Consider the following 24899-nt stretch of genomic DNA (forward strand, 5'->3'; position numbering starts at 1 on the left):
TTTTTTGTGCAAATATACATTGTTTTATTAGCTGCCGTTTTATTGTTTTTAGTAGTGGTGTCATTTGTTTTCCTATTGTATGTCAGGGGGTGTCAAATGAAGGACTACAGTTTGAAATAAGCTGTTAGCTAAATCTGGTGCACCCATCGATTCCTTGTGAATACTGTATCGTGCATACTGTCCATAAACCATAAATGTGGGATCTGAGCTGAGGATGTCGTTGTGGCTTGTGCAGCCCTTGGAGACACTTGTGATTTAGGGCTATATAAATAAACTTTGATTGATTGATTGATTGATTGATTGATTGATTGATTGATTGATTGATTGATTGATAAACCAAAAAAAACCAGAATAATAATAATAGTCATGACGTCAGTTGTAAAACACAATTAATATTTGTTTGTTGATTGTACTGGCAGAGGTCTCACTCCTTTGTTTTGCACTACAAGTGAGTAAAACCATTCTTGTCTGGGAGTGTCCCCACTTTCAGAGGATAAATACTTAGGACCCTGCACCATAGTCTCAGATTAGAGCTGTTTTATACACAGCACATCTGTGAGCATGAACTGATGAAGCCTGCTTGGATGAAAGGCGATTGATTCAATGTCCTGAGAACGAATAACTAATTATTAAATTATTATACTGACTTTATGTATTTCCTGACCATTGCAGACCATGCAGATTGCTTGGCCTTTTGAACTATTCGATGACATTTCTATTTTTCTAATGGCATTTTTGTTTATTTGATGTAATTTTTAGTGATTTAATGGCCTTTTATCACATGATCCTCTGCTCTTTGCAAAACAACATTTAAAATATCATTAAAAGCCCTGTGTATGTATGTGACAAGGATTCATTTAATCTGTTTTAGTCAACCGTCAAAGAGGTGGAAAGTGGGATCAATCATCTGATTGGTTGAACCACAATGTACTGTAGACCATGCCCATATATTGGTCATGAAATAATTTTTGTGTAAATAGTTTAAACCTAATGATTTCTTATAAGAATGGACAAATACATCTTTTTGAAGATAATCAATTAATCTAACAAAAAATATTTAATTGTTATATTTTTTAAATATATTTAATTGTCAAGTTATTTGTCTTTTTATTGATAAAATGTTTGCACACAAAAAATATAGCTTAAGCACTGACTGCTTTGAAATCTCCACAAAATAATTGCAAACTATACAACGCATCATAATGTGTAACTCATTACACATTAAACCAAACGGAATTCAACGTATGCAAGCTACACTTTTCTGAGTATTTTTCTTTGACAATGTTGCATCGTATGCTAAGAAATACCCCAAAGCTGCAATTAGTATGTAACACAACATCATCTTGATTATATGGCGCCTTGCATAAATATCATTCAAATTCCGTTGTTGATTTTGATAATATATCACATTTTATTGTGCTTTTGGAGGTTCCCAACTGCAGTAAATTATACACAATTATTTAAGAAATATATTTCAAAAAATTAATATTTTCTTTCTTATAATATTATTCACTTACATATATTATTAGACTGCAAATATGAAAATGACAGTGTGAAGCTCAGTGTGACAGGTAATTTGAGGTTAGTTTGCAAACATAGAATATGGGAAAGATTAGCAAAAACGCTTGATGAATAAATAATAAAGTATGTAATTTATTTCAATTAAACTCTGGTAGAATACAGTCCTCCCAATTTCAATGATATGGTAGAATAATTCTGACATGAGCCTTTATTTTTATTTATCTGTAAAACCTTATGTATGCTTATTCCTTCAAGTTAAATGACTTCTTTGAAACAGCGCTGACATGCACAAAAACAAGTCCCCATCAATTTCAAAGTTTTGTCAGACATTGAAATGCAAATCTTTGTTTATGTCACAGGTCTGTCTCGACAGGTAATTACTGATTGTGTGCGCGTGTAACTAACTTGTCACTGGTGTCCACCTCTGTTTAATGTCTGGCTACCATGCAAAGAAAGGTGAAGGGGGTACTTGAGTTGCCAGAATTTCAGTAGTTGGTACTGATATCTAGTAAGTTTCACGATTCTCAATACTTATTTGATACCAAGGTAAAAAAAAAAAAGACCCCATGTACTTTTAAATTCAGTACTTTATTGAAAACTGTTTCAAAGTTTTAAGTATTTAAGATCACAATGCTTTATCATATTTTTGCACATAGTTTAAATTGCAGTAGCAGCTGCCAAGAGGTAACTATACATTTAAAAAAGAACAGCAGTGGCATACAGCCTCCCAGTATATCAAAATAAACAATAAAGTGCTTATAAATATGCTCATAAATAACAACACTGGTACTCCACGTTGTCTTCCTCCTCAGGAACCGGTTCCTTGTGTATTGCTATTCCATTCTTTTCACCAAAAATATGATAAAGAGCTTGGCTCACTGCATGTAATCTTTTCATTTTGGTTTCTGCAACTTGGAGATGTGCACTCTGCAAGTCAGCAACACAAAATACTGAATTGACCAAATATGTTTAGACATGCCTGTCTTCTTATTTTTTTTTCCAGGTGTAGGAGAAAAAGAAGTAAAATGAAAACCCCCTAAAGCTCACAAAGTTGGAATAAGAGCTAAATGACATGACAGTGCACGTATGAATTCAATTTGGGCTCTAAATATTGCTTTATAGTTATATTTTCATTCTGGGTTGAAAACGACCCTAACATAAATGTAATAATTTCAACCACACCACTAAAACAATTTGTAAAATGTTATTTTTTGTTTTAATTTTGTTGAAATGGAGGTTCCTGACAAAGTTAAAAAAAAACTTAATGTCATAAACTAATGTACATGTTTCTTGTATGCATTTAAAACCTAAAACGGGTCGGGTGCCGACCCTAACACAAGAGGAATTCATTTTGCATATCTGTCTTCATGAATATGCAAAATATATGCTGATCATCAAAATGCCCACAATACTGGCAGCCTAAGCAGGGGAGCCCAGACTTCCCTCTCCCCAGCCACTTCGTCCAGCTCCTCCCGGGGGATCTCGAGGGATTCCCAGGCCAGCCGGGAGACATAGTCTTCCCAACGTGTCCTGGTTCTTCCCCGTGGGCTCCTACTGCTCGGACGTGCCCTAAACACCTCCCTAGGGTCATATCATGGTTATCATTATTATTGCAAATAGGGTTCAAAAAGTACTTATACACACACTGAAATCTTTTGATCAACATATGTTTTTAAAGTAACTAAAATAAATACACACTTTTTAATAAAAAAACACTATTTTGATGTTTTGTGTTTCTCATTTATTGTTTTAAATATTGGTTTGTACTGTAGCACCAACATTTATTTAAATGAAAAGTGCATAAAAATACAATATATTATGATTAGTTATTATTTCTGGTGGGCGTTGTGGCGTCCTTCTCTGTTCAGCGATCCTCGAACACAACGTAAAAACACCTCCATTTTTTAAGAGAGCACAGCTTGTAGAGTCAATGTGCACAAATAAATATCTTAGTTGCTTAGACAGCAATGTGTTTATATCAGGTTAGATTGTTTTCATAATGGGGAAAGACTTTATTGTCTCTTGTCTTCATGTTAGCATCCAATCTAATGAGCGGGCACCAGTCAGTCTGTGAGTTTATCAAAGTGCAGTTATCAATGGCGTTCTTTTGATCATTTTAATTTGAAACAGTAATAGTAACGCTTGGGGAGTTTTACCGCGGTTATCATTAACACCGTTAATCATTAAATCCCTAGTCCACGTTACATGTCTGAGTCATGCATTTTTTTAATTGAACTTTTCCACCCGCTACAAAACATGACTTTTTGTCCAAAATCCTACTAAATCCTCATTAAAAAGGGCTCCTTGGTGACCTTGGTTCCTGCTAATAGCAATACTGATAAAGGCAGTTTCCAGGCTTAAAAGTTGCCTGTGATTTTCCTTTCAAAACACTGTGAACAATAAGAAACCACAAGCAATGACAGGGTGGAAACTGCTCGGAAGTGGCTTTTTAGGATCAGACAGTATCAAGCATTCTGATTGGCAAGGACTTGGGGAGTTGCCAGAAAAATTCACACTGTGTCGATTAAAGTTTGTCCAACTTGCGTGTGTGTGTGAGTGTGTGAGTGTGTGTGTGTGTGTGTGTGTGTGTGTGTGTGTGTGTGTGTGTGTGTGTGTGTGTGTGTGTGTGTGTGTGTGTGTGTGTGTGTGTGTGTGTGTGTGTGTGTGTGTGTTATTGTATTTCTACCCTTCTTGAGACATCGACAAAGAAAAGTACCTTCCATATGAGGACCGTTTGAACAAGTTAGGACCCCAATACAGAAAACCATTGCATCTAATAGAGAGCCAAATACCAGAGTCCATGAACATTTCTCCAAAGTCAGGATTTTTTGTTGATTTAATGTATATACAAAAATAAACATTGACAGGTGCAAAGGCAGCAATATATGATAAAAGAAGACGGCAGCTAAAGAAGGACTTCCCTATTCATTCCCGAAAAAACCCGCCAGGTGAACAGCTGATTTTACGACTTCCGGTGATGACGTAAGACAACCCGCGTCCCATATGTGACCATAGGATGAACAAATACACTACGGTACTAAGACTATAGTGGCCCTTAACAGTTAGCTTTTACAACTGGGTTGCCCAAAGTGCGGCACAGGGGCCATCTGTGGTCCGTGAATCATTTGTCATTGGCCTTAAGCACATTACAAAAAACAAAAAATAAATATCTTATTTGCACTCCTGGTGGAGAAATCTATCAAAATAAGGGTGGTCCCAAAAAGGAGGAATTTTTTCAAACAGACTGTGTGTCGGTTTTAAAAGTGCTCCCCCTCTGGTCAACAAATGAAATAACAAGTGTGAGTAAAAAATGTAAGTGCTCCCCCTCTGTCCAACATATGTAATAACAAGTGTGTGTAAGAAATTGAAACGTGCCCCCTTTGGCAAAAATTTATAAAAAAAATAAAATAAATGTCTATAGAGACATACTGTAATAACTTGAAGTAAATAATGAAGATTAAAAACCAATTACAAAAAAAAAAAAAAAAATTAAATAAAAATAAACTCAATATTTGCATAGTATGTATATATTATCAATGTTGTAAATACAAATATTTATATATCTAGAATGAGTGGTCCTAAAGATGTAGCCATCTTTCGGAGGCCCCAGAAGGTAGCAAATACAAGAAAGTGTGTGACTGTGTGTGTGTGTGTGTGTGTGTGTGTGTGTGTGTGTGTGTGTGTGTGTGTGTGTGTGTGTGTGTGTGTGTGTGTGTGTGTGTGTGTGTGTGTGTGTGTGTGTGTGTGTGTGTGTGTTAAATGACTAGTTTCATTAGAGGAAGCATATTTTTTTTCTTTTGCCTCTGCAAATTTTAAGTAGGTGATCATTGTTACTGTAATGCACATGTCGGAAAATCTCATGTAATTTGTAACTGAACTAACTACTTCCATCTAGCTGTTAAAAGATATTTGAAATGTGCTGTGCAAAAGTCTAAGGTCACCACTAGACCGGTGGAGAGGTATGCACACCCATTCCTTAAGGAGTTACACAAAAACTACACAAGCGATTTCCATGAAATGTTGTAAATAGGTGTGCATAACAAGAACCTACAAAAGTTTAAAGTAAAAATGTGGCTACTTTTTGTTTATGCAAAAACCACCACACTGTCCAGCTGTATAATTTATTTTTGCACATTTCCATTTAACCTCACGTTGGTACAATCCTGCACAGACTCAAGCACTCTGTCAACCATGACACATTCACATTAGTTTCCTTAGTGTTTAGTTATTTTCTGTTTGTGGGACCATATCTTTTGGTGTACTGTCTATAGAGATTGCTTACACCCAGGAGCGGCCTAGGGTGGGCCCCGCCATGCTCTCCGGATGGGCAGAGGAGTCCCGCCTTTCTGCCCGTGTGGGGTGTGGTTGGCTGTCCCCTGCTTCTCCCGTGCCTTGTCCTCTGCCGGGCGGGTCTGTCTGTGGCCTGCTGCTGGCCCTGCCCGGCGGCACAGTTAGCCTGGCCCTGGGAGGTTCCTGTCGCTGACCGGCCTGGTTGTGTGGGGCTGGTAGTCCCGTGTTTCCTGGGCATCGCACCTGCTGTTTTGGGTTGGGCTCTCTGGGTGGCTGGGGCCGTACTTGTGTTCCCACACACACTGGGAGACAAATATATTGTACATACAAATGCACATACATACTCACCTGCACAAAATTATACATACATATATACACACATACGTATATGCATTCATTAATACATACATACGCGCACACATTGGTACTTACCCACATACATAGGTACCTACGCTCCCACATACATACACAAGTACAGTACGTACATCCACACTCACGGTACATACATCCACACACACATTCCCTGTACAAACATACATATACACATGCTGTTCATATACAAGCACATATGCATGCATACACTCATGCATATAATCACGTTTCATCAAACATATATTAAAGTTATTCCCCTAGGAGAAACTGGATAACACACGGCACACTGACAAAGCTTAACCTATTGTTACTATAACAATCTACAAGGTTAATACAGTTAGCTTCTCTTTCTTCCCCTCCATATTGAAAAAAAGGAACCCCTGTTGTTTTTACGTACAAATTCTGGTGACTGAGGTGCCAGTTTTTTGCGTAAAATTTATGGCCATCTATTTACAGTGCATTCCTATACATTGAAAACCAATACCACTGTTAGCTTTACCGCAAAAATCTGCCGACTGAGCTGCTACTTTTTTTACAGTCAAATCTATGTTCCCTGTTTTTACAGTGCAAATGGAAAAATGATACCATTGATGATTTTACGGTAAAAATCTACTGACTTTTTTACAATGTGAACATGCCCTCAATGATTGAGCAGCTTGAAAGTGGTCCGTATGAATATGGAATACATTTGGTAGCCACTCTTTGGCGTGCCAAACAAAATTACATTACGGGCCAAATTTCCACTTTGGGCTTCCCTGCTCGACAGTGTTTCCCACTGATTGCAGATCTAATTGTGGTGGTGGGGGCATGGGGGTGGTGTCAATATGACAGACATCATTGTATGATTTGCATAAATGGCTATGATGCTTGTATTTTCTTTGAAAAGGCTAAATATATAAATATATATGTATGTATGTATATGTATATATATATATATATATATATATATATATATATATATATATATATATATATATATATATATATATATATATATATATATATATATATATGTATATATATATATATATATATATATATATATATATATATACATATATATATATATGTATATATATATACATATATATATATATATATATATATATATATATATATATATATATATATATATATATATATATATATATATATACATATATATATATATATACTGTATGTATTTAAACAAATCAACGTCATATTATCAAAAAAAAATTGTTCTTTTAACATTATATAATTTGTCACCGTGACTTATGATTTCAAAGTAAGTTGTCCGTTAATTTCAAAAATCAAATAATCAAATGCATAGGCAATTGTGTAGTAATATAATGAGGCAATTATACATTCATCTTCACACATTTACTGTTACAAATGGCCTCTAAAAGCAGCCATAACTGCCATGTGGCCCTCAATGAAAGCGAGTACAAAGGTACATTTTGATTAGACAGTTGACGTGCGTGTTTGAGTGCCGATTAGCATCAAATGACGCTGATTGGCCAAAATGTGCAAGGAAATCGCAAATTCCTAGAGGGACTGATGAATCATAAAAAAAGAGAAAAATCTCAGTAAAAAATAGTGTTAACATTTTTATGGACAAATTCATTTGCTGTAAAAAATAAAAATAAAAAAGCATAAAACTTTAAAAAGTTTATGAGCTTTGTTATGTTTTGCAGCTTGAGACTATTTTCTTGACTGCAAGAGGGAGACAAATGTCTCTTTTGATATCAAAAACACCCTGGTTTTGACTGTATTCTGCATGCTCAGTTGCTGTATGCTCAGGTTGTGAGTTGACTCATACATTATTATGCGTACTGGAAGGCACAAATATGCTTAAATGACACAAAAAGCTGTGTTATTCAGTAAAGTATATGCAAGCAATAATCACCATTCTATTTCTGGCAACCAATGTGGCACATGGTTTATAGCCACACTATTAGAATAATCCCATCACCCGTCTTAATGCATGAAATATGTTATTTGTGTGTATTCCAAGGATTCATCTACAGCACACCACACAGCCTAATTATGGTACTGCGGCGAAGACGCTATGACATCACTGGGGTCAGGAAGGAAGGGGAATCTGTAATTTGCTCATCTCTCCACCCCATCTTCAGCTTGTCCATCCTGTGTTTAAAGATTGAAGGCAAGGCGGGGCCCCCGAGGCCTCTTTGGAGCTTCAAGATGAAGTTCATGTGGGCCCTACAGGGACATGGCTGCAGATTTTCCCGTTTGATAAGCAATCAGTGGCCACATGATAATGCACATTAATTGCACATATGGACTGGATTTACACGCAGTAGTTATTGCCAGTCACTTCTAACTACTTGATTCTACACTTCCTTACAGATGCATTGCGAGATGATTATGCAATAACATTCTAGATTCTGTGGAGAATCCATCCAGACAATGTCCAAACACAGGGTGTCCTAACAAGGAATGTCCCAAATCTAAAAATGTCCACCGAGACAGGCAATTACACAGGCAAGAACAGGAAAGAGAGAAGGTTGAGCTGGAAGGCAACTGGCGAGGAGAAACTGGCAAAGAGAGAAGTCATCATGCAGCCTCAAATAAAGCAAGAGAGAGAGAGAGAGAGAAAGTAATACGAAACAGGTGAAACTAATCAGGGTGGTGCGGACAATCACTAGACTGGGCAAGAATATGAAAGAGGAAAATGCATTCTAAAAAAATAAAAGCAATATAATCTGCATCTAAGAGCGTAAAAGCCAAAGCAGAACCCGCTTAGATGAGACTCGTTTTTGTCTGACTGAAGTGTCTTTCCAGCGTTAATGCCTGAGAGGAAATGAAATGATGGTAGATATTTAGTCTTCCTGTTATAAAAGATAACAGTTTCAGTGCAGTGTCTGCCATGTTTGGGGAATACTCGCAGCAGAATGTTTTATAGTGCAAGCATAGTAGTTTGTTTACGTTTTTGCCTGCTAAATTATAGAACACATTGGTGGTTTGGGTAATGGTTAACATTATTGGCCTCAACATAGGGCCAAATTTTCCAACATGGTGCCGCCTCTTGGCTAAACAGACTTACGTAAGACGTTGGATGTGTTTTTAATCCACGCTTACACTTCGTAATGAAATGATGCGTACCTTGGGCCTGATCTACCAAGATCCAAATAGCATGTGCCAAACAGCGAGTGCAAACTATAACATTGTGTGTACTATTGGTGGGTGTGTTGCAGGTGATCTAATAAGACTGCATGTGCAATTGATAACAAGTGCAAAAGTGGTGCAGACTGGTGCAGCTGGTCTAACCTGGCCTGTTTGGTTATGTCGTGGAATATGCAGCAGTGGGATGTAACGGTATCAAATCTCACGGTCTGATATTATCAAGGTACTTAAGCCACGGTACAATATTATTGTGGTACAAGCCAGCAGACACCAAAATAAATCAAATTAATTTGTTTAAATCTGCCCCCTAAGCAGCTAACATTATTGAATGGTATTGTTGAATACACAAATATGTCCATTATTTTTTATTTCTAACAGTCCAAATATGCTGACAACTAGGACGTAAGTTTTTTTGTCCATCATTGCTGCGCGACCGCTTCCTTCCCCACCGTCATTGTACGTAACTGTCAGTTTGCACAAACATTTCAAACATGCTAAATATTGATGCAAAACAGCAGCCGCAGAACAGTTTCTGTCTTAATAAATAACATCGTGAGTGCTAAATGGTTATACTGTATTTGCATTTCCTCTTCATAGTATGCAATATATATGTTTTATTTATTTTATTTATTTATTTTTTATCCTGTTCTGTTTGTGTTGTGTTGTGTTTGCTCGGTTCTCGTATTATCTTTTAACCTGCCCATTGTACAGCACTTTGGCTACCCCTGTGGTAAATTTTAAATGTGCTTAATAAATAAAGTTGATTTGATTTGATTTGATATATGCTGCATATTCATGAGGACAGGCACCCTAAATGAATTCCACTGTCTATTTAGGTCATTTAAGAGTCTCAATCCTCTGCACAGGAGCTTAGAAGATCAGATTTGTGTGTGCTATCAAGTTTGCGCGTGTTTTTAAACATGCAAAACTTTATTACAGGGGTGTCACACTCATTTTCATTAGGCCACATCGTAGTGATGGTGGCCTTCGGAGGGCCACTGGGAACTGAGAATAATATATACATTTGCCTATGCATTTGATTATTATATATATTTTATGTACACTGTAAAAAATGTAGCTTTTACACGAAAAAACTGGCAACTCAGAATATAGTATAATATACGGTGTTTTTACAACATATACCAAATTTTTTTTCCCATAAAAAACTGTCAGCTTGGTCACCAGAATTTTACTGTAAAATGTACAGTGTTTTTACAACATATTACTGTAAATGGAAAAACAATATCAGATTTTTTTTAAATTCAAAATGTGGTATAATTTTTCCAATTAGAGTAATACACGGTAAAAACAACAACAGATTTTTACGGTAAGAACTTGCAACTCAGTCACCAGAATTTTACTGTAAAAACAGTGGTACAGTTTTCTTACAGTTTTTTGCTGTAACAACCACCGTAAATGTTTTATTTTTACAGAATACAACTTGATGGATAAGTTGCTTTGAAATCATAAGTCAAGCTTGTGTTCAAGTATTTATTTTAATTTTAACAACATAAAAATAAAAAAAAAGTAATATAATATGATATTTGTTGCAATACTGGGTAATATAAAAGTTTAATGTGTATGCAATTTCATGCGGAACATAAACTGTATTTTCACTGTCAAAATGAGAAAAAAAATACATTTATTAAGAAAATATAAAGTAATTTATTGACACAGATCTGGTCCCCGGGTCTTGAGTTTGACACCTGTGCTTGAGTAGATCAGGCCCATAGTTTTAAGAATGTTATCCCAAGTCGATTACTATCAAATATTTCTCAAATAGATTTGCCTCCACCTGATCACTCTTGCTCATAAACACATTGCAATTCACCTGGTGTGCCAGAGTATAAGAAGAGGAAGCAGGAGGGATGTGTTTAACAATGAATCAGACCACTGGTGATACTGTTTTTTTTGTTTTTTTTAAGCTACAAGCTACAAATCTGGTGGATAATTTTAAAAGAATTGAAAGTACAAAAAGGTCTAACTGAAAATATTTTTTTAATTGAAAGTTTTAAGTAATTGAAAGCATTGCTCTTCTCAACGAGTCATGGGTGCTGCTGTGGACAAAACCCATATAAAAGTACTAACAGGCTTCGTCTTGTGACAAACAATAATTTAACTTTTCATGTTTTCTTATTTACATTCTGCAAATGTTACAGTATGTAGCCATGTTGCATTATAATATATCAAATACACAGAAAGTGGATGCACAAAGGGTGTCTTTCATGTTGTTGTGGTTTCTCCTAGGAACCCGACTGACCACCTCTCACTCACTTGTGGCTTCCAGGCCTTGTACTTGTCAGTTTTCCCCTCAGCTGCACACATTTTTCAGCTCTTTTTTCTTACCGACCTACCCGGGTGATGCAAACCTCTACGGCAAAAAATACTTTTTGCCGCCTCAAAAAAAGTAAGCATTGGTGTTGCTTGCAGTAACATGGAGTCTCTGCATGTTGGTGCTTAACACGTTTTGTCAAATATGAAACGGAAAAAAATGGAGTTCTACCAGAAGGGCATGTTATCCAGCCAAGGCTTGTTCAGTTCAAGTCCTTAAAGGCTACGGGAGGCAACAAACAACCCTCATTTTCGCTAAGTTGATTACAGTCTCTGCTGACTTCTCATCAGCCCACAGGAGCTCTCCAGGCCTGTATTTGCCCGCCGTAATGACAAACGTCTCCCTCTCACACAGCAGTGAGTTACAGGGAGCTGCTTTTAAACATCTTTGAACGGGCTTAAGTGGTTAAGGATGTGGATATAGTCGCACATATCCAGTATGTTTTGTTGGAAAGGCGAATTGAGACTTGGATTGCGAATGAGGCTGAATCTAAAGAGTGAGGGAAGGAAAAGAGGAAAGAGAGCGTGTACCAGCACATAAGGGAGAAAAGTGCACATGATGACAAGTTGTATTAAATGATCCTCGGTGATTATACCCGGTGGTTTTCGCCCCCTGAATCACTACCATCTGACTCTGAAATTCGGGGCATTTCTTTTTTTCTTTTTTTTTTGTAGCAGAGCAGTGGGGAGGGGATAAAGAGGGTCCGGGGGTCTGGCCACGAGCCCAGCACAGATCACAGCTTTCATGGCTCGGAACGTCAGGAGCAGAGAGAAACTTCCTAAGTCAGAAACACTTCCCTCTAAATGGCTCACACACACACACACACACACACACACACACACACACACACACACACACACACACACACACACACACACACACACACACACACACACACACACACACACACACACACACACACACACACACACACAATGTGGGTCTGAACTTCATTGCTCCCAGATGTGGATCCATCCTGTGGAAGGCATGTTCACATTGCTCTTGTGTGTGCTTGTTTGTGTGTTGCTGCGTAAAAACAATACAAATATGTGCCCGAAACGAAATAAAAGTATATTGCTGCATGACAACGTACTTTTTTTGAACTGAAATACTATCTTATTTCAAAAATCTTGCACAGTCTTAGGGTTAGGACTACTTTTATTAAGACTACAGTATAATTACACTATTTCTCTATACCAGTAGGTAGTAGCAGTAGATGAATTTAGGTAACTACCATATTTCCGGACTATAAAGCACACCAGTACATACAAATTTAAAAAATTGTAATTTAAAAAGTAAAAAATACGTTTCATGTATTAGCCGCACCGGACTACAAGCCGCATATACATACATATATATATGTATACACGTTGTGAAATGAGATGTTTACACTGAAAAATTTTGTAAATGTTTACTTATATACCATAATTGTTTCCAAACGTCGCCTTTCACACGGCAGTAAAACGGCTGATCAAACAAAACAGAAGTCATCGCCATGGACCCACTAGCTGCGGAAGCTAGCTCTCCAATCAGCTAAACGGACTCAATAACTTCACGGTGATGTAATGGTAAAGTTACCCAGAAATGTGTGGAACTGAAACAATCCAAAAATAATTCCATTGTAAGTTAACACAACTATCACTTGCAATTGTGATTGTGCTAGCATATTAGCTAATGCTAACGACGCTTGCTTGATTACATTACAATAGCATGTACAAATATGCATGAAAACACTTCGACAGACATCACACACAGGAGGGTTTAGTAAGTATAAATAGTTTTAGTTATATTGTAAAACTTCCAAACATGGCTTGGAGTGACGAATTCATCTATACGAGTAGAAACGCTATGGCTTACTAGACAAAGGAACAACACTTGTACTTCCGATTGAAACCACTAAATGGAAGGACACTGCAGCACTGCCTCACCTGTACTGAGTGAACTTGTCCAAAAGATGGTGCTAAAGAACAAACAATAACACACCTTTTCAGTGTATTTTGCGTGTGTTTTATTTGCATGATGGCCTTCAAAGCGAAGAAAAATACATAAGTTAGCCACACCATTTTATAAGCCGCAGGGTACAAAGCGTAGGGAAAGAAGTAGCTGCTTATAGACCGGAATGTACAGTATTTCCCTATAACAGTTGGTAGTAGTAACATGAGATGAGCCTAGGTAACTAATAATCTGTTGCAGGGTCAAAATGTCCCAATGTTAAAGCCTTCATTAACTGCACAGTTTAACATTTAACATTTGAACTATCACAAAACTATGTTTAACATTTGAACTATCACAAAAGTGTAAAAACAAGTTCACCTCAGAATGGATTTAACTTGACATTGGTTGTGTGCCCTTGCAGAAATTACGGTTCCAATAGCTGCAACACCATATGCAGTATGCAAGACAGTAGTGGCATAAAGAGCACTGTATGCAGTGCAAAACAAGTTTAAATGAAATACAACAATATACTGTAGTAGGGATAAGAAAAGAAAACATGCTGCTCCTTTCTTTGATAAAAACGTCACCTTTTTTCCAATGGATGTTTTTGGAATAAGTGGCGCAAAAGAGGGGGAAAAGACGCGAAACAAACACACTGAGGTGCAGTTTGAAATTGTGTGCTACTTTAGAGGTGCATTTTTTCTGTACGATTCCAAATTGTGTGATCTCACTTTGGACTTTGATAACAACATATTAAACCAAATATAAGACGAACGCTCTTTTTCAAGACCCTATCTTTTTTTTCCCAATAGACAAAGTTGTCATCATTATTATTAGTTTCTGGTATTTGTTTCATTTCCCGACCAGAGCTCCTATTTATGTTTCCATTTCCTGTTTGCCTCCTTTTAGCCACTACCCCTGTTTGAGCGCTTGCTCCCTCACCTGTCCCTGACTGGCAATTAGGACACACCTGTTCCTGGATGTCAATAAGGATGCTTTTATTGCAAGCTTTGCTTTGCTTTCCATATGCTTCATGTGCACTTCCCTGCTGCACTAAGTCTTTATTTTTGTTGAACAAGTACATTTTACCCGCACTTCGCCTGCCGTCTCCGCATACTGGGGTCACAGCCGACACAACACCAAAGTCAGAATGTAACAGAAGTCCTGTGTTTTTTTAACATCACTGAAATAACGCCAGGTAGAGAACATTAGAACAATAATATCATATTTGTTAATGATTCTTCTTCAAATTTGCATCACAACTTCTATATTATTTGTAACCTTTCCCGAACTTTGAGGCACTTTTTTCCGAGCAGCTGTCTGCGTCACAGCTGCATCTCGCCAAGTCACTGGTATGTCTGTGTGTGTGTAACAGGAAGAAAAGCTTGCGTGGGAACAAGTTGTTTAGCCCTAGCTATTGGTTTGTTTGTATACATCCTTAGAACCCGAATATATGACGGCACAACATTTTTAGACATTTGAAAAGTATTTTTTTTCACTAAATGGATAAGATCACATGTTACACACAGGTTCCTTTATTTTGGTGCTCCTTCCATTAAAGTTTATTTGTTGCTGCATTTCTCATGCGTTGTCTCTGTGTGACGTATCAGCAGCGTACTTCACTCACATGTGCTCACATCTGCGTTGTAAACAGTAACCTGCCGGCCTGCCGCCCTGTTAATGGGCCCTAATAAAGCTTAAGCCCACCTACATGGATTGTGCGTGTGTGGACACATGTGTACGCCCTGATAATTTGCCTAGCAACTGGATGCCAGATGCTGGAAATGTAACTTCCTGTGGTAGTTTGTCACTTTATGAGTTGAAAAGAACTTTTGAGGGACATATGCTTGTATTCTATTTTTCTTCCCACTTCTTCCCCGTATCCTTGCTCCTCAATTGTGCTTTTAGCCTTGTTTTACCCCCCAGCAAGGCAACAAGGATTTTTGTCAAGAGACAGTTCTCTTTACAAGAGAATCGCTTCCAGTCCCGTTTATGTTCCGCATTTCAATATAATTCACATATTTAGAGTATCTGGCACACTGCAAAAACTGAAATCTAAGTAAGATTAAATATCTCAAATAAGGGTGATATTTGGTTATGCTCTGTCTGATAAGATAATTCTTCTCACTAAGCAGATTTTATGTTAGAGTGTTTTACTTGTTTTAAGGGTTTTGGTCCTAAACTATCTCAGTAAGATATTACAGCTTGTTGCTGAGATTGTATGCCCTCTATTGAGTAAAACATGCTTGAAAATAGAATATCAACTGTTGCAGAGCTGTGTCATCAACACTCACAAGTATAAAACTACTTTTTCAAAGTAATAATTTCTTATTTCAAGCATGAAAAAAAAATCATGACTTTGACACAATTGTGTCTCATAATTAAAACAGATGACAGCCAACTGGACTTTGCTGTTTTATTTTCAATGAAACAATAGAAAATACATACTCATATAGTAGTACAGTTGTTATTAATGAGAATATACTTATTTTAAGGTATTTTTGGGTTCATTGAGGTCAGCTAATTTTACTTGTTTTGGAAAGTTTTGACAAGCCAAATTTTATTGTTCTATTGACAGATAATTTTGCTTAGTTCAAATAAAATACCCCTAATTTTTGTATATTTGTTTCTTGTTTTTGAACACTGACTTTTTGCAGTGCAAGTGTTTGTGTACCTCTTTGTGTGTATATAGTATGTTAACAGACTACTTCCTGGTTCATGCAGGAAGATCGTTTTTGAATGTTAGTGCACACAGAACGGTTTGATCAAGACTCAAAGGGCAAAAACAAGAGATAAAAGTTGACAAAATTGCAAACGTTGATCGTTTTCTGTCCATTTGTAAATTAGCAAGCTATTACCGGATTAATGGAGGATAAGGGTACAACGATTAGTCGACGAAAATCAATGATAACCGAGAGGGACAACAGTAGAAAAATGGATGGATGGATAGATGGATGTTTTTTCAATAAAATTCTACCCAAACAAGGCAACATGAGAAGTACACTTCTCATTTCTAAAGTAAATGTGTACATCAGATATGGGCATCTACATCAACAATATGATTTGCCTAAGCGGCTGGACAGGACAGATGAAAAAAATATATATTTTTTTTAATTTTTAGAATCGATTAAGAATTGTTACAAATAAGAATCGTGATTCATTCGAAAATCGACACCCCTAATGCACATTCCAAACGGCTCGTTTGGCAGAAGTATTGTCATAGTCCGTTGCCGGGACATGTTTAGTGTGGTATTTCTTAGTTGTGTATTTCTCTTTCAGAACCCTTGTTGGGTTTCTTAGTTGCCATGGGTGCTGATTTTTGTCACCTGCCTGTGATTAGTAGTCAGGACACTCACCTGCTCCCGGTCACTAATCAGAGAGCTATTTATTGCTCTCGCGCCACACTCTGCCTATGGCAGTCTTGCTCGCTCTTCGCAACATTTACATTGGTTCCTGTTATCACAGCGCTTTTGTTTTTTCCTAGTGTAAGACTTTCTCGCTGTTCGCCCCTGGTGATTATCTTGGTTTTTTTGACTCCACACTTGACTAGTGTCTGAGTTTTTGTACTTGTTGTACTGCTTATTGGAATAAATCACCTTCTTACCTGCACCCTGCTTCCGGACGTCCTTCTGCATCTTGTGGACACGACCACCGCAAAACCATGCGACCCCAACGTAACAAGTATGAAGGAAGGCAAGATTATTTCATAAATATCTCCGCAATGCCTTAACGGCTTGATTTCACACTTTCAGAACTTATGCAGATCCCAAATACACAAAACAGCTACCAATAGGAAAGAAATGTTGTTTTGCATAATAGGCCTCCTTTAAAATATATCTTAGGCTGAATTAAAACCTCATGGCTAAATCAGAGTAACTGAATAGGTGTACACTCCATAATACGATTAGTCGACTAATCGTTAAAACAGATGATGGATCAGTCGATAGATTAGTTGACTATCAAAATCAAAATAGTCGTTAGTTGTTCCTGTTGGCAAGACTGTACACTTTTGATTCTATGGCACTGATACTGCTTTTAGTGTGCCTCAAATGTAAGAGAGAGGAACAGTACCAACAAAGCAACCAAGAGAGCTGACTCAGTTCGAGGCTGCCCACTAGCTCTCGGCCAATGTCCAGTCCGCACCGATGAGAATCCGTCCCAAGAGTTTGAAGTGTCCGATACATTCACATGATTTCCCCATTGTGGGATAAATAAAGTCTATCCCATTTTATCAGATTAATGCTACTGACAAAAGTGAGAAAGAATTGTTTGGCTTTCTGTCCATTTGTTAGCTATCAGGCTGCTTTGTTGATCATGGAAGAAAGGCCTATAATAATATGTACAATTTCAATAGTAGGGCACAGACACTTGTGTAATTTTGACCCAAACGGACAAAGAAAAAACATTTTTTTCCAAATAGGTGAGAAATTTGTTTTTTTCTGTCCTTTTGATTTATGCTACTTCCATGTTCATAAAAGAAGGAAATAAGATGGGTTAGTCAAGTCAAGTCAAGTCTACTTTATGGTCAATCAGACCATGCAACAGTACATTTGTGACGATCGGTCACTTCATTTCTGTTTGTTTCCTTGTTTTTGTATTTACTTCCTATCAGTGCTCTTATTTTGGTTTCCACTTCCTGCTTATTCCACTGAGCACTGTTTTTGTTCACACCTGCTGTTGATTGGCAGCTGGTCCACACTTGCGGCCAATCAACATGCGTCCTATTTATGCCCTGTCTCGAGCACTCCTCAGTGCTCGAAGATAACACTTTATGTTTGGAACCTTTGTAAGCTAGACTGCTTCATTTTCTGTTTGTATGAGATTAAAACTCATCATACCTGCTCTCCGTTCTCCTGGTTCTTGCATCTTGGGGTCACAAAACGGCAGCCATGCCAGTTCCCAACAACATTACACAGAAGACTGAAATTTTGTTTCTCCCATACTCCAATGCGCGATATTAAAACAAGATTGAAACAAGATTTGACACACATTAAGCATAAACTAAACAACAGACTAAACATAGGACATATATTTCACAGATAAACAAATGACAGACAGTGAGCTTACAGCTACCAACCTAGCATACTGTTAAAGACTATAGTCAGGATGAGGTATTTACTGTAGTGCAATACAACGTGCAATATGGCAAAGGTGCAAAGTGCAGAGTGCTGAGCAGCAGCATGGAGATGAATAGTTTTGTAAACTTATTTCATTGTCTTTTTCACAGTTCCACAGGTCTTTGTGTGTGGGGCTTGTGGCGGACCGTACTACAAAAACTACAAAGAAAAAGAAAGAAACCCATCGGTTGGATTTCCCTCCCAAAAAACACAATGGTTTTTGGATTTATATCCCAGCAGCTATATTACCTCTCCCGCCATGTGATGCTTGAAATAAATCTGTGAACCACATTCTGTCGTAAGAGAGAGAGAGGGCGCTGCTCACACTTTGGCCTCCTTGAAACACATCCTAAATTTCTATTTTTTACTCCGCTTTTATCCTTTGCTGTATTTCGTGTGATCTTCTATTACGGCCCTCGTTATACAACTGAAGGATGTGTTATGAAAACCATAAGTCTTTTGTGTATGCCCCTCGTAAAACTGAGAGTGGTCTCCATCAAAGCTCGGAGCGGCACAAGCTTTTTACTTACAAACCAACCGCAGAGACCAAACCATCTAAACATTAGCCGAGAGATCTTGCAGAAGTGGGCTGAGATGTTTCCAAAACAAAATCCCTTCATTTGTCTCCTTTTGCATGAGGAAAATTGGCAGGACCTTACACACAATAGGGGTTATGACATTCCGTTTTACCACTACTAACATGTGCATGAAATAAATGGGCAAAATCCCTTTTTCCCCTCCCAATTTTTATACCCTGCGCTTTGTTTTGTACAATCCGCTCTGGCACATCATGTTAGGACTTTTTCAGGTGTAATGTCCTCTCAGCTTGGGTCATCAACTATACGAGCGATCAATCAAGAAATATGTCAACACACTAAAACGTCGACCATTCAAGAACTGCTTGCAGCAATAATAATAAGCAGCGAGCCAACAGCAATAGTAAAGATTTAATGAGCACACATGGCGCTCAATCCTTGGATAACCTCTGGTTTCGTAGGCACCACAAATCTTTTTGCATGTTCTTTTTTGGTATTCTTTGGTAAAATACAGCACAGTCACTAGCCACAATATGACGAACACCTGCTCACATTAAAAATGCTGCTTTTGCCAAGATAATACAATTGTTGAGATGTGTTCGCCTGACATTATGGGTTTTCATTTCCCACTTTTCCCACTTTTTTTTAATTAAATGGGACCTACCGGTATTATGCAAAGCCAACTTTTCATACTTATTAACACCTGTTTTTGTGTATTTGGAATCAGCATAAGTCCCCAAAAATTTAAAATCAAACCATGGAAGAATTGTGCAGATATTCATAAAACAATCTTGCCTTCCTTTTTACGTCCTCAATTTGTCCAATGTGTGACATTTTGAAGATGGTCTGTAAAACATAATGTATGCAACTATTTGACCAAAGAACCAGCATTACATGTTATGTAGACCACAAAGGAGTGTTTAAATGTACAAAAAAAAATCATACGACCCCTTTTAAAATAAAGGTAATTTAAACAAATATTGTTTTAAATATATTTTAACTTCAATCTTGTAAAATGTCCCCTTTAATAAGAATGTTAAAACTGTATATTTAATTTTTTAAAAATTAGAATTATTCTCAGAAAATGACATGTTTATTTTAGTATATTCATGGAAAATTAGTATTGTCTTTTTTTAAATACACCATTAATTTCACATTTTTGAAATTTGATTATCAGAAAATTACAACATTTTTCTCGTAATATCAATCAATCAATCAATCAAAGTTTACTTTTGTAGCCCGAAATCACGAGTGTCTCAAAGGGCTGCACAAGCCACAACGACATCCTCGGCTCAGATCCCACATCAGGGCAAGAAAAAACTCAACCCAATGGGATTACAATGAGAAACCTTGGAGGGGACCGCAGATGTGGGGACCCCCCCGAGACCTGTCCAGATCTGATATTGATATCGGATATCAGTCCATCCATCCATCCATCCATTTTCTACCGCTTATTCCCTTCGGGGTCGCGGGGGCGCTGGAGCCTATCTCAGCTACAATCGGGCGGAAGGCGGGGTACACCCTGGACAAGTCGCCACCTCATCGCAGGGCCAACACAGATAGACAGACAATATGAGCCAAAAAAAATAGTATATTGCGTCCAATACAAGCAATACTGCAGCACAGTTAATATCTAGTTGTCCTCCAATAAACACACAAGTTTGATATTTTCTTGACTTTTTGTGAAAAAAGATAAACATGGTAGGCAGCTACACAACAGCTAAGCACACAAAAGCACACAAGCTAGACATACCGTATGTAATAAATGTGCTTAATGGAACCATTTTGCACTCTAAAATGCAACATTTGTCAATATAAACAAGTATTAAATAGTCATAGTTGCATAATACTTACACAGTCAATAAATTCACATATTAGAAAGTAGGCAGTAAGAAATGTGTATGCATCATTCAACTTACTGTATCACGTTCTTAATTGAATTAATTATTGTGACCACTACGTTTCGACAAAATACAAATGAACATTCACCTTCAAAAGTGTAAAAAAAACTCAAAGTTAGTGTTTTTCATACCTAACAGTGTTCTCTGAGTCATTTCAATTGATCATCCTTTTCTTCTGGCATTCCACATTACAAAATGGTGAAAGTATGTATTGTGATTTATGCTGCTATCTTATTGGATTAATGGCGGTACTGGCCAATACTCAAGGCTCTAATATCAGAAGTGGAAACAGTTGTACAGGTAGGTAGGTAGGTCTTTATTGTCATTGCACAAGTACAACAAAACTTTGTTTTCAGCACAAACCCGTTCAAGATTAGACAAACAAACTGTGTTACAGGGTTACAGAACAGGAACGCTGATGGGTCACCACAAGGCGCCCCACAAAAGATGGGAAAAACGTAAACGCTGGGGGAAGATGAGTAAAAAAATCCAATCTAGACAGGGCTCCTAATTGGGCCCAGTCTGGAGTGGGGGAAAAAACTCCATAGCAAAACACATATACATACAAGACAAGACAAAGAAGCAAGCAGGAGAGATAAGGGAGAGGAAAAGGGAGCGTCCGCCCTCGACGAGTGCCAGTGAAAAAGAGGGACAAATCTACTAAAGAGAATGTTTTTTTTTAAACACAAAATTATTTTTTGTTGATTCTTAGCCACTAAGACAGGGGTCGGCAACCCGCGGCTCTAGAGCCGCATGCGGCTCTTTAGCGCCGCCCTAGTGGCTCTCTGAAGCTTTTTCAAAAATGTATGAAAAATGGAAAAAGATGAGGGGGAAAAAAATATATTTTTTGTTTTAATATGGTTTCTGTATGACAAACATGACACAAACCTCCCTAATTGTTATAAATCACACTGTTTATATTAAACATGCTTCACTGATTCGAGTATTTGGCAAGCGCCGTTTTGTCCTACTAATTTTGGCGGTCCTTGAACTCACCGTAGTTTGTTTACATGTATAAGTTTCTCCGACTTTCTAGGACGTGTTTTATGCCACTTCTTTTTCTGTCTCATTTTGTCCACCACACTTTTAACGTTGTGCATGAATGCACAAAGGTGAGTTTTGTTGATGTTATTGACTCGTGTGGAGTGCTAATCAGACATATTTGGTCACTGCATGACTGCAAGCTAATCGATGCTAACATGCTATTTAGGCTAGCTATATGTACATATTGCATCATTATGCCTCATTTGTAGCTATATTTGAGCTCATTTAGTTTCCTTTAAGTCCTCTTAATTCAATTTATATCTCATGACACACTATCTGTATGTAATATGGCTTTTAATTTGTTGCGGCTCCAGACAGATTTGTTTTTGTATTTTTGGTCCAATATGGCTCTTTCAACATTTTGGGTTGCCGACCCCTGCACTAAGAGATCCGGAAATGCGTTGTGTGTTAAAGAGCAAGAGAAATGAATTGTCTGAGGTCAGTCTTGTGGCTCCTACAGTAGCAGTCGGCGCTGCTCGGACCGCTCCATCATTGTCAGATGCCTAATCCACAGATTTAGATCACTAAAAGTAAAGCACAACATTCAAGAAGTCAACAAGGCATTTGCGGTTTTGGAAAATCCCATCTAATGAGATTAAGAGCATAAATATTTTTTCCTTTCTTTTCAGGAATCTGATGCCCCGCACGCTGGATGGTCAGATCACCATGGAGAAGACCCCCAGTTACTTCATCACAAAGGAAGCCCCCCGCCGCGTCTTCGCCATGAGCCGCCACACCAAGCTGATCGTGGTGGTGCGCGACCCCGTGACCAGGGCCGTTTCCGATTACACCCAAACTGTGTCCAAATCCCCGGGCCTGCCGTCTTTCCGGGACTTGGCCTTTCGCAACGCCACCACGGGGCTCATCGACACGGCGTGGAGCGCGGTGCGTATAGGCATCTACGCCAAACACCTGGAAAACTGGCTGCGCTACTTCCCGCTCTCGCGCCTCCTTTTTGTCAGCGGCGAGCGCCTGGTGACGGACCCGGCGGGCGAGATGGGCCGCGTCCAGGATTTCCTGGGACTGAAACGCGTGGTGACGGACAAGCACTTCTACTTCAATCAGACCAAAGGCTTCCCCTGCCTGAAGAAGCCAGAGGGGAGCAGCAGGCCGCGCTGCCTGGGGAAGTCAAAGGGCAGGCCCCATCCGCACATCCCCTCAGACGTCCTGCTCAGACTCAGAGACTTTTACAGACCTTTTAACCTCAAATTCTATCAAATGACGGGTCAGAACTTTGGCTGGGATGACACAGCTTGACACCAAAGTTGTCACAGGCGAGAAACAATGTGCATTACCAAAGTTGTTCTTTTATCGAAAAGTGCAAAAATGAGCTTGGGTCAACTCAGTTCAGCTATCAAAGTATAAGCATTTTATTTCCTTCCTTCATTTCCTGTACTGTACTTTCACTTTAAAAGATGCTGTTTTTAATCATTATTTTTGAAATAATCATGCAGTACATCTACAAAACCATACCCTCATTCAAGTGTATATTTTAGAGCGCCTTATTTATAAAATAACAACACATTGTTGACATTTTTTCTTGAGACTTTTGTATTTGGAATTCTACTGAAATTCTGACTAAAACTGTTTTATTCTTAAAGGTGTGTCGTGGTATTTCTGCATGCTTGCCATACAGGTTCATACAGCATTCAACTTTCAACATTGATGGTAAAAGATGCTATTCTAATTTTGACTATAATAGCTAATTGTAACATTTGGGTTCATTATTTCAGTATTTAGTCAACCAGGCATTGTATTTTTTCCCACTAAATGGGAAGCATTAGTGCCACAGTAAAAATAAAAAAAATATGAGAAAAATGTTGTAATTATAATACTAAAAGGAAACAAATTACGTTTTAATAGGATAATGTCACATTATAAAGAGGAAAACAAAATTGGACAATAAAGTAAAAAATGCAATTACTGTATATTGTGAAAAAAGGTTTAACTAGAAAAAAAAGTACAGTGGTACTATAAACCTTTTTTTTAAATCATGTAATTTTATTCGAATTAAACAATAATATTACAAGGTTAAAGTTAAAATTATACAGTTTAAATAAAATTAGAAGAAATGTATTGTTTTATAACAATTAAATTAAATTACAAAATTAAAATTAAAATTATACAATTTTGAATAACATTTTTCAAAAATATGTCGTTTTGTAAATATTAGGTAATAATTAGTTGAAATTATAAAGTTTGAATACAATGAGGAAAAACATGGAATTTTACAGGGAATTAAGTAATAATATTAAAAGATAAAAATAATCATAAAGTGTAAATACAATAAGAAACATATGCAAGTCTATGAGAATAAAGTCATATTATTACTTGAACAGAAATAGTTATTACAGTATGATGTGAAAAATTTGTAATTCTTAAAAAAAAAATTAAAATAGCATAGGACTTCCAGAAAAAGCTCATATTACATGAAGAATAATGTTCTCAAAGAAAAATGTATTATTAATTAATAACCTTGTAAAGAAAACACTTTTTATATTGATGTCACGTTACATGAAAATGGGTTAACGTTATGAGACATAGTCCAAACACAAATTTTAGATTATACAAAATAAAGTCATATTATTTTTAAAAATGTTTATACGTTGAGAAAAATATATGATGATAAAGTCATATTATATTTTATAAATATTATGAAAAAAAACTATAATTTTATCAACATAAACATAACACTATTATGACAGAAAACATTATGTAACAAAAA

The 24899-nt window shown here is 37.3% G+C and overlaps 1 protein-coding gene across 1 annotated transcript in view; it reads left to right on the forward strand.

The window, feature by feature from the left end:
* The window catches only part of si:dkey-121b10.7 (heparan sulfate glucosamine 3-O-sulfotransferase 6), a 46155-nt gene extending 22440 nt beyond the window's left edge, over positions 1–23715 (forward strand). The window contains exon 2 of the mRNA XM_062056103.1: positions 22804–23715. Within this exon, the coding sequence (XP_061912087.1) occupies positions 22804–23431 (628 nt within the window). The 3' untranslated portion in view covers positions 23432–23715. The remainder of the gene's footprint in view (positions 1–22803) is intronic.
* The last annotated feature ends 1184 nt before the right edge of the window (positions 23716–24899 follow it).

The sequence above is a fragment of the Entelurus aequoreus genome, linkage group LG08, assembly GCF_033978785.1.
Source record: "Entelurus aequoreus isolate RoL-2023_Sb linkage group LG08, RoL_Eaeq_v1.1, whole genome shotgun sequence".
Lineage (NCBI taxonomy): Eukaryota > Metazoa > Chordata > Actinopteri > Syngnathiformes > Syngnathidae > Entelurus > Entelurus aequoreus.